The following is a 10,895-nucleotide window of genomic DNA, read 5'->3' on the forward strand; positions in this document are numbered from 1 at the left end:
TCATAAAAAAATTAAAAAAAAAAAGAAAAAAGAAAAAAAAAGAAAGGGAAGATATTCCCTTCTCAGCAAGTGGGATTTCAGGGCGCAAAAGCCATAAGCGCCACTGCTTTTAATAACGGTCTCACCATAATTAGCAAATTCAGGAGGTAGCGAGTCCGAGTTATGGATGTGGGTGCTTAGATGCTTGACGTGGCATCTCCTTCACGCGGGGACCTGCCGAAGGATGCCCTGCTCCTCTTCTTCCACACGTGAATTTATATGGGGCCGCGGGTGGCAGAAAGACAGAGAGACATAGCAGGAAGGAAGGCAAGAAGGTGGAAAGCTGCCATTTCCAAGCCAGGAGCACCTCCAAGCACTCGTTTATATTTACTTATTTATATTTTTTGGGTTCATTTTTGCTCACGCACTGCGGGTCAGATTGCTCAGGAACCCGCGCCCGTGGAATGTAAATAAACCAGGAGCGCGGAGGGGGAGGCCAGGCAGCTCCCCGCACCGGACCCGCTTCCCGCGCCGCGGTGCCGATTTCCCGGCCTTTAATGGCTTTCATTTATTTTATGTGTGCTTTGCTACTCAACGTTATTCGGCGCTAATGAAATAGTCACAGTCCGCAGTAAAGTAATTGAAGGGCGGAGGGAGAAGCTCCAAAAACTAAACTCACAGCAAAACAGCCTTTCTTGCTGCATATTGTTACAAGCACGAGCGAATTAAAATATGTGTAGAAAGCCGATTCGTGCTTTTTCTTTGCGCTTTTTTTTTTTCTTTTTATTTATTCTTACCTACTGCAGTAACAGCCATGGCGCAGTCACAGAGAGAAAGGAGAAAAAATCTGCATGTCGAGAGCCCCGAATATGACTTATTCTTTCGGAGTATTCACCATATCTATTAAAAAGGTACTGAATGTTGAAGACATTGGCTACGCTAAAATAAATAAATAAAAAGGCCTTTACAGTGATACATCGGGGTCTCTTTTTATATAAAAGGATCTTCAATATGTATATACAACCTTTTTTAAGAGAAGACGAAAGAACACAACTCATAATATCGGAGATTTTCTTTTTTATTTCGAAGAATAATAATCACAGACGGAAAAAAAAAAAGCAACGCGGCGGCATTAAATAATTTGCTACTTCGATATACAACATTTTACGTAGCACAATATTAATTCATTTTTCTTTCTTTTTTCCCTAGAGTCTTGAACAAAGAAGTGATCCAAGTAAAAATATGCACAGACAAAACAGCATAGCGACGAGAAAAGAACCACGGAGACTACAGGGTGAAGGCGTAATAATCATTCATATTATGTACAGGATTATATACGCTAAGTATAATTTGCATTCTGACTTTCAGATCACATTTTCTAAATTAAAGGTGCTAAACACGACCACGTTACTTCATACCAAAAAGTACACGGTGAAGTACAAACGGAGATTTACAAATAACTTTTACTATAGGAAGACCCACATAGAAAAATGTGTCTATTCTGACTCTAAAGCCACATTTAATAGGTAGATATTCATTCTATTGTACAAAAAAAAAAAATTAATATAGGTAGTATTTTTCAGTGTCAGGAAACAGAAAGCATAATTCCTAAGGTTTTTCATTATTTACGCACTTATCTTTTATCTATTTTCATATATAGTCTTTTGATGTGTCTTTTTTCCACCATTTTCTTTTTGTCTTTTTTTTTTTTAATATTTTTGTTTTTTCTTTTTTTTTTTTAATATTTTTGTTTTCCACATTTCCTGGCTTCACGTTTTCGAGCAGCAGCTCCCCTGGCCCTTTCATTCCTCTTCGTCGTCCTCCGCGTCTGCCTTTTCCTGAGTGCCGGAGCCCGAGCAGGCCGTTTTGTTCTCCTTTTTCCACTTCATGCGCCGGTTCTGGAACCAGATCTTGATCTGGCGCTCGGTGAGGCAGAGCGAGTGCGCGATCTCGATGCGGCGCCGCCGGGTCAGGTAGCGGTTGTAGTGAAACTCCTTCTCCAGCTCCAGCGTCTGGTAGCGGGTGTAGGTCTGGCGGCCCCGTTTTCTGTCCGTGCCTGCGGAACAAGGTTGGATGCAGCTGAGCTGGGGGGTTAGGAGGCTCTTGGGGCTTCTCTTTCCCTTTGCTTTTGGTCTTGGGGAGGGTTCTCTCTACCTAATGCCTACACAGTGCGCAGCTCAGAGCCAACTCCAAACGAGTTGGGGAACCCAGGGGAGTTCAGAGCAGGTTCTTCACATTTTTAAGATCTAATCTTCGTTCTATATTGTTTCCCTATGTCCCCCTCGCTGCTTATAGCCTATTTGGCCCATCGCCCATTCTAACTTCACGTCGGAGGAGCATGCGGGGCTTTTCCGCGCGTCTCTCCGCGTCCCTCCCGCGGGCCGCGGGCCGCGAAACTTCTCGGAGTTTCTGCCCCCGCCACATTCTCGAGCCGCTGCGCCCGCGCTGAGATTTTCATTTCAATTTTCGGGTGCTTGGGAAATTAATACATAAATAAAATGAAGCGAGCGAGGCAGCTGTTGCCTACACAAATCCAACTATTTGTCCTCTCTTAAAGCTGTCATCGAGAAGCCTGCTTGGAAGGTGTGTGATGTTCCTGATTATTTAGGGGAATGCACAGCGGTGGTTCCTGCTCCGCCGGGCTCTGCAGGAGCGGGACAATGCCCCAAGCCCCGCGAGGTTCTCCTAACTCTCCAGCGGCCTTGCAGCAGGCGTTAGAAAGGGCCCAGCTCCTAATTCACCCCCCCCATCTCTACCCCCCGATAATTCCTGGAGTCCAATGGGAAATAACGGTACAATATGGTGTTTGTGTCTCTGGATAGCTTTTCCAGTAAAGGCTAAATGTGTCTCTCTAGTCTAACACCTCCTTTCCAGGCGATGTGGATGGCGAGCAGCAGCCCTCGGCCTCTCCTCCACACATTCCACTGGACTCATCTTCTTCAGCCTCCACTCTTTTTTTTCCCTTTCTTTTTTTTTTTTTTTTTTTTTTTTTTCTTTCTTTCCACCAGAAGAAAAGATCCAGTCATTAAAAGGAGTGGGGTGGGGGGAAAAGCAAAATAGCCAGGCTAGCTGTAAAGTAGAAATGTGCAGGTCGTGGAATGCGGGTTGTAAAATCCGCTGAGGGGAGAGCCATAAACTGCTGGTGAATAGGGATGACAACTCTATCTCTGCTCCCTGATGAAATTCCGCAATTAAACAGTGGCTGTGAGGGGCAGGAGGGGTGGAAAGGGGGGGCGCAGGCCCGGCCTGGATGCCTGGGCCGGACTCTCGCTGCTTTTAGGCGCAGTCCAGCCTCAATATGCGGCTCTGAGAGCTCATGCCCTGCTCCAGGAGCCTCTCTAATGTTGGTACTCGCAGCGTCACATGCTGAAAGGGGTTTACGGAGGGGGGTGTTCTTAAATCTGAAGTCAGATAAAAGCAGAGATGAAGTGTTTACGAGCAGAAATATTTGGTCTTTGATAAATCAACTGTAAAAGGAAATGAATTATGGAGCAGGTAATGGAAAGTACTGACCACCAAATAAGCGCGAGGGTAACTCTAGTTCTGTGAGCTGCTCTGCATTGGCTGCTCTGCTGTTTTCTTTCGCTCATGCTTTGCAGGGAGGCTGGCCCGCACTCCGCTTGCCCCCGAAGTTTACTAACAAAACACTTTTCCCAAATCCTGCTGCCAAGTGAGGCTCGCTGGCAGGGATGTGCTCAAATTGCGAGCTGGCAAAGCTCAGAGTGCTGCAGGCGGAGGCTCACACGGCGCTCTCTCTCTCAGTGGGACAGCAGTGCTTTTTTTGCTCCCCCTTTTCCAGGACCAGGAACATGAAGACTCGGGGGTGGCCAGTGCCGGGGCCCGGGGGGGATGGGGGGGTGTCGAGCAGGCCCCGACCCTGGGGAAGCTCCACCCCTTGCAGCCTGACTGGGGCGGGGGGCACCGCGACACGCGACCCTCGCTCTCATGTGAGGGAAATGGGTGTTTATGAAACGGGAATTAATTCCCGGGACGGAGCGATGTGGAGGCTGCCGGGGAAGCAGCGGCTTTAAGCGGGCTCGGGCTCCGAACACACGTGCGAGACGGCAGCTCCCGGGGGATCCGCGCAAGGGGGACAGCACTGACAGGCAACAACTTTCGGGAGATGAGACCCCCCCAAAGCGGGCCCGCGGAGCTGTCCCCCGAAAGCCTCGTCCAGCCTGCAACGGAGATCGAGTCCCTCCCGGGCAGCCCAGCTCCTATTTTTTGGGGAAGGCGGGGCGGAATGAGAGGGGGTCGCATATATAAACCCTAGCTCCCCGCTTGCAGTCCCTATGTATACATCTATACATCCGGATGCGGGCCGAAATGTCACCGTTTGGAAAAGCAGTGGCTTTTAATTGCACAAGGAATGATGTGTTGCTGCTTGTGATGGCAACACGCTATGCTTAATTGCAGTCTCCGGGACGTTGTGGTGAGGGGCTGGCAAATGAAGGCTTTGTAATCTAACAGAAAACAAACCGAGCTTGCAAGCGCCTCCCATAAATAGTTTCTTTGAGAATCTATATCTGTATATACATGAGGCTCGCACAACCTTCATCCTGCAAATGCAGGAGGAGAAGGGGATGGCCATTATTTCTGCAGCTCTGCCCGTCCCCCTTGAGACAAACTGCCTTTTGCGAGGCACATCCACAGCCCCGGCACCACTAATAAATATTTAAAGCCCAAAGGTAGCTTTAGGGTGGGGGGCTCGCTCTCCCTCCGTCTCTTTTGAGAGATGCGTTTTGGCTGAAACGTCATGCAAGGAGTTGGGGACACCTCCCCCCCCCCCCCCCTCCCCCCCCCCGCACCATGCGATAATTTACACCCCCCGGGTGGGCTCGTTTCTTACCTGTGCTCCGCATCCAGGGGTAGATCCGGAAGTTGCTGTCGCTTTGCAAATCGGAGTCCCTCTGGTCCGTTTTGTTGCAGTTCTGCTTGGAGGCATCTGCCGGGCACATCATGGAGAGGTTTTGCTCAAAGGGGGAACAGTGCATGTTGAAGGAGCCGGGCTCCAGGCCGTAGCCGGACGAGTACATGCTGGGGGGCTGGGGGTGCACGGCGCTGCCGCTCGAGTAGAGCCCGGGCATGGAGGCGGCGAAGGGAGGCGTGGATCCGGCCCCATAGCCCGCTCGCTGCGTGTTGGAGGCGAAAGCGCAAGAAGTTTGCTCAGGAAAGACTCCGGATGGGAAAACCGAACTTGCGGCTTGATATTTAGAAAATAAAGCATTCGCATAATACAATGAACTCATAATTTGGCCGGGTGATTTGTAGGTCGGGACGTTTTAGTGTCGGTTTTACGAGGTACCGTGATATATTACGGAATTAGAGTCCAGATTTACACCAAAAAGGACCCTTTTTCCTCCCGGCCCATGTGACGCGCGGGCACGTGGCTCCGGCGGCGCCAATCGCCGGCCGCTCCCTCCTCGGGGGCAAAAAATTGTAGTGCTGCTGGATTTATAAAATATGATAAATAATTGATGCGATATAAAACCCTCCACGATCTATGCTGGAAGGGGTGAAATTGTGCTGGAGTCGATAAGCAACCTGTAATCAGTTTTCAGTTGAGACCGAGGGAGAAAAAGAAAGAAGTTGCAGCGGGGGGGTGGGGGGGTGGTAGAAAGCACTTTGCTGCCGAGCCGGTGCCTCCCTCTCGGTCTCTCTCTGCTGGAGGAAAGACGGGAGCGGAGCCCTATTTATCCTCTTATAGATCCCGTCTAAAATTCCCTCCTTTGCACCATTTTCCTGGCTCCGAGACACTTTATTTTTCACGAGACTGTCCCCCCTCCCCCTTCTTTACCCCCTCTGCCTCCGTGGCCACCCCCAAAAGACAAATGTCTCATTGAGCCCTAATACTTCCAAGGTCTCTCTCTTTTGCTTTTTTTTTTTTTTTTTCCTCCCCTTAAATGCCATTCAGCTCTATACCTAATTTATTCTAGTGCCACAGGCTTCGAGCTGCTTATTGAGCTGGCATTTGCTTTTCTTGTTGCGAAAAATAAAGGCTGTACAGATCCCTTGTTCAGCGTGTCAGCGGTTCCGCAGGAGTCAATTACAGTTATAAGTAAAACGTTACCAGCTGGCTGCTTTGCTTTCTGCTGGGGAAGCAGAGACCTTCCCAAATGTGATCTGCCTCTTATTATTTTTTTTTAATTTATTTTTTAAGGAAAAGGAAGAATAGGGGGGAAAAAAAGTAAAGAAAAGAAAGTAGCTCAGGAAAAGCAGCCCAGACAATGGTGGATTTGCATCTAGCGCTTGCCCTGCTTCTCCTCTCCCAAGGTTATGTTGCAAGGGGACGTGTGTGCATCCCCTCACACGCTCTCCTCCCTGCCAGAGCTCCATGGAAGGAGCAGGAAGCAGCTCAGCTGCGCGGGGACGGTTTCGCAGCGCGACCCGAGCGAGGGCAGCAGAGTGACCCAGACCTGGGCTGCATCCCGCGGGGGAGGTGGGSTGAGAGAGGCGACAGGGGAGGGAAGACAAGGCAGAAAGAAGAGAAAAACAGCGATTACCTTCAGGCAGGACCTCCACACAGCCTCCCAACCTGTCACCACACATGAAGTGTTAGCAAGGACAAGGAGAGGAGAAGCCATCGGCGCGGCCCTGGCCCCCTCCCCGACCCCAGCCCCTGCCCGTCCCAGCAGCGCTCCGGCTCGCCAGCATCTCTGCAGGCCAGGAGGGCTTTGATGGCCGCGGCTGCCCCTCCGACACAATTGACTTTTATTTCCTTTCTATCAAAGTGGTCCTGGAGGAAATGAAGCAGGCGAAAAGAATGATGTCACGGAATTCTCGCTTGTAAACTTTATTGTAACTTTCTTCCGCCGCTTCCAGGTTTAGACAATAGAACAAAGTGATGAAAGAACAACAAAATATATCATTAGTTCCCCCAATAAAGTAATTCACGTATACAGTATACATTCTTTTTCACAGTTAACCTAAAGATCACTTTACAACTTGCTTCACTGTGCGCATGCTAACTAAAGGAGAGAAAACTCTTTTTTTTTCTTTTTTTTTTTCCATTTTTGATTTTTTTTTGGGAAGAGACACTTAAAAATTGTAAACAAACAAACAAATAAAAAAATCCGAACCAAACAAAAGAAGGAAAGTAAAAAGAGAGAGGGAGGGAGAGAGAGAGATAACTACAGCATAAATAGGCAGTTTCATGTTGTTGGGATGTTTGTTTCAATAGCTACCTCCAGTACATACAGATAAACAACAACAACAAAAAGTGTGAAATTAAAAAAAAAAAAAGTGCACAAATGTAATTTCACGTAACTCTTATAGCATTGAAAGCTATGTTAACAACCCACCCCCCAGGAAAAAGAGAGAGACAGAGAGAGAGAGAAAATTTCACAGTCATGTTTTACATAAGCTATTGCGTTACACTACCACTAGTTAATAACTGGCAAAAGGCTGGAGAGACCTCCACATCACTTTTGCATACTGTTCATTGTATCAAAGGATAATCAGGAAAGTGGTGCTTACAGCTATATTGTTTTACAGCAATAAAAGTTTTCTTTTTTCCCCCCTCTTTTCTATGCATTGTTGTTTTTTTCCCACCCTTCCCTTACATTAACTGCCATTAATGAGGGAGTCGGGGGCTCTTCCACCCCAGCAGCGCTTGCCTTTCAGTCCTTAAAAATCCTTTTATTTCTTGTCTGCCTTCTGTGCTTCCCCTTCCTCGTCCACCTCCTGGGCTCTTTCCATTTTCTGTTTTTCCAGTTCTTCCTGCTCGCATTTGCTGCTGGGAAACTTGTCTTTGTTGTTTTCCTTTTTCCATTTCATCCTCCTGTTCTGGAACCAGATTTTGACCTGCCTTTCTGTCAATCCCAGGGCATGCGAGACCTCGATCCTCCGTTTGCGGGTCAGGTAGGGATTAAATAGAAATTCCTTCTCCAGTTCCAGCGTCTGGTAGCGGCTGTAGGTTTGCCTCCCCCTCCTCCGTCCAGCGGCTGCTGGGGAATTGCGAAGGTTGGGTGCAAGAGGGGAAGAAGAGAAGGAGGTTGAAAGATACATAAACCAGGCTCGGGGATAGACACCGGGACACACAGACACACACACACACGCACCCGGGAGGGGGAGGAAGAAAGGGCTCGCCCAGGCGAAGGCAGGAAGCGAGCAGGGACACGGAAAAGCTCCTCTGTAATATTATGGAGGGGAAGATGGTGCTGGAGGAAAGGGGTGATGGTGGCGGAGGAGGTGTGKGGGGGGGGCTCGGGGCCACCCTGGAGCCCCCTGCGAGCGGCAGCTCCGCCAGCCCCACGCTCCTCTTGCACGCTTAGCACCACCGCAACAACAGCAGCAGGGCTGGGGCTCGCCGGGCTCCCAGCCGCTGCCATGGGAAAGAAAAAAAAAGAGAAGGAGAAAAAAAAAAAAAAAAAAAGAGCGCGAACTCAGTAGCTTTTTTTTTTTTTTTTTTTTTTTTTTAAGGCTGTAAAAGTGCCATAAACTTTAAGGACGCTTCCTTCCACAGAAAGCCCAGTGCACTCAGCCCCCAGAAGAAAAGGGCTCCTTCAGGGTAATTAAACTATAAAGCAATTTACAAGTGCAAAAGTTTACCCCCATAAAGCAGTAAAACCCGGGCAGCGGGGGGAAGAAAAAGAGGGCAAAGCGAGCAAGCGGGCACGGCAAGCAGCCAGAGAGCCGCCCAGCCGGCCGAGGGGAAAGCGGGGCTGCTCGACGGGCTCGTAGGAAAAGCCTCCTCGCTGTGCTTCCCATCTCGCCTCACCTTGCGGTCGCATCCAGGGGAAGAGCTGGGTGGGCGACGGGCTCTGCTCCGCGCTCTCCGCCTCCTCGCCGAGGCCGCCGGCCGCCAGCTTGCAGTCCGTGTACTGCACCAGCTCCGAGTCCTGGGCGGCGAAGAGGCTCTGCCTTTGCAAGGGCTCGTAGCCGTAGAAGTTGCCGGGGTCGCCATGGCAAGCCACGGCGCAGGGATTCTGTTGGTAAGGGGAGCTGGAGAGCGAGGAGGCACCGTGGTAAAATTCCTGGATCTGGGGGGGGTGCTGGAAGGTGCCCCCCGCGCTGGGTCCGTACACCACCGTGGGTCTGCCCCCGAGCTCCTGGGCGAACCCGCAGTCATAGTAGTTGGGACGCAAGGAGTCCCCGGTTTTGTATTTAGAGAAGAGTGAGTTGACGAAGTAAGAGCTCATTTTAATTTAAATAATAATATTTGGTCTTTTTGGAGAAGAGGAAAAAAAAAAAAAAAAAAAAGAAGCCAAGCGAACCAGACCGTGAGAATCTATTAGCAAAAAAAGAAAGCTCTAAGATGCTAAGCAACGACAGTTTGTGATTTCCAGGAATATAAAAGGAGGATATAATCAAAACTCTAAGCCTGCATGATACTGAATTCTTTCCTCCCCCCCACCCCTAAAAAAAAAAAAAAAATCGCCACTTAAAGAGTTCTCGCTTTACATTTCCAAGAAGAGATGCCAGTTCATAAACAGTTTTCAGTGATTTACTTCAGCGCAAATGAGTTGTTTCATATTTTGCAGTGTCTTTTCATGATCATTTGCATCTATTACCAAAACCTCATCCTATTGGCTTCTCCTTACTCCACACGGACTCTGCACTGCATGATTGTGAAAGGAAGAATGTGAGAGAATAAAGAAGGAAAAGCAAGCGAGGGGGAGCGAGAGAGCGAGAGAGAGAGAGCGAGAGAGAGAGAGGGAGCGAGAGAGAGAGGGAGAAGGAGGTGGGGTGAATATACGGATTAAATATGTTTAACTACCTACATTAATGAGATATCTCGCGCCTCACAACAAATCACATACCTAGACCACCCAAAAGATTGATTTTTGGGGAGTGTTGGAAAATTAAAGAGAAGCGCTCTCAGTCGTTAATTTCAAAATTTTAACGAGGCAGTTTTAGCCTTTTTAAATGTCAGGGTCGCTTTGGAAAACTGTAAAAGAACACGATTTAATTGCTACCAGTTTTAAAAGGTCCTATAAATGTAATTGGTATTTTAATACAAGTTATCAAATCATACAGCTTCTTACCCTAAACATATTTTAAAACAAACGAGGTAGTCATATTTAACATTTTAATGATCAATTTCCTTATTATTGATAAAGGTTTAACTATCACATGAAGGGAATTGCATTTGTAATAGCCCCAAAAAAGGCTGTAAACTGTTTAACAAACTATAAAATGCCATAAAGCCGAGGATGTTGTTGTTGTTTATACCGCACTACATAAAAGCCGTTAGGATTTTACGAGTTCGTTCCTCTACTGCTATAAAACAGAGGTTTCGATTGGACCCGTCCGCATTATAGCGAGATGTTGAGGTGTCAATATTGAATTAAAATGATTATAGTTTTTCATATATAACATTGACTTTTTGTGTGTGTCTCTCCCGCAGCCCCCTCGCTGCCTCCTCCCCCAGCCCCTGCCGCACGCCGAGCGCTCGCACRAGATGTGGTCGGGGATGATTGCAAACTAAAAGTATTGTTTCGCTTATCACCTCCCGAGCAGAACCTTTATGGTCAGTAACTGATGGCTGCTTCCCTACCTCACCCCRGCGTCTCCAACTTTATTTATTTATTTATTTGCTAGTTTTGCATGATACTTATAATGAAAAGCAGGGTGGAGGGATAAGGGAAATAAGAGAGAGGTTTTCTGTTTTATTGGCATTTGGTAACAACGGAGCAAACTTACCCCTAAGATGCCAATGCTGCAATTTTGCACGGTCTAAACACACAGGGGGTAGATTTGGAAATTCGTTTATCGCAGTCAGCAAATATTACCGAGACGTATTTCAGCTAATAACGACCCCAAATCCTCCCCACTTAAGCACTGCCTCAGTGTGCCTGACCTCCCCCCCGCGCCTCTCCGGAGCCCTCGCGTTGCCAGCTCTGTTCCCCAACACGCAACCTTCAAAGAAGTTAAAGACACTCTTCTAAAGCTCCCTCTCTCCTCTCTCCTCTCTC

The 10,895-nt window shown here is 48.2% G+C and overlaps 2 protein-coding genes across 3 annotated transcripts; both read right to left on the reverse strand.

The window, feature by feature from the left end:
- Positions 1-1,739: 1,739 nt before the first annotated feature.
- Positions 1,740-5,277, reverse strand: HOXB7 (homeobox B7). Its single transcript, XM_026054463.1, has 2 exons — positions 4,829-5,277; positions 1,740-2,035 (listed from the first exon to the last, which is right to left on the reverse strand). The coding sequence occupies exons 1-2, from the start codon at positions 5,226-5,228 to the stop codon at positions 1,782-1,784; spliced, it is 654 nt and encodes a 217-aa protein (XP_025910248.1). The 5' UTR covers positions 5,229-5,277; the 3' UTR covers positions 1,740-1,781.
- A 2,261-nt stretch (positions 5,278-7,538) lies between these two features.
- On the reverse strand, positions 7,539-9,164 carry HOXB8 (homeobox B8). 2 transcript variants are annotated; one of them, XM_026054460.1, is made up of 2 exons: positions 8,699-9,164; positions 7,539-7,922 (listed from the first exon to the last, which is right to left on the reverse strand). In XM_026054460.1, exons 1-2 carry the CDS (start codon positions 9,117-9,119, stop codon positions 7,618-7,620), a joined length of 726 nt encoding a protein of 241 aa, XP_025910245.1. In that variant the 5' UTR covers positions 9,120-9,164; the 3' UTR covers positions 7,539-7,617. The 2 variants fall into 2 exon arrangements, with proteins under 2 accessions (XP_025910245.1, XP_025910246.1); XM_026054461.1 differs by having other exon boundaries at positions 7,618-7,925; positions 8,699-9,119.
- Between the last annotated feature and the right edge of the window lie 1,731 nt (positions 9,165-10,895).

This window comes from Nothoprocta perdicaria, unplaced genomic scaffold (assembly GCF_003342845.1).
Source record: "Nothoprocta perdicaria isolate Ctin4 unplaced genomic scaffold, notPer1 scaffold_121, whole genome shotgun sequence".
Taxonomy (NCBI): Eukaryota; Metazoa; Chordata; class Aves; order Tinamiformes; family Tinamidae; genus Nothoprocta; species Nothoprocta perdicaria.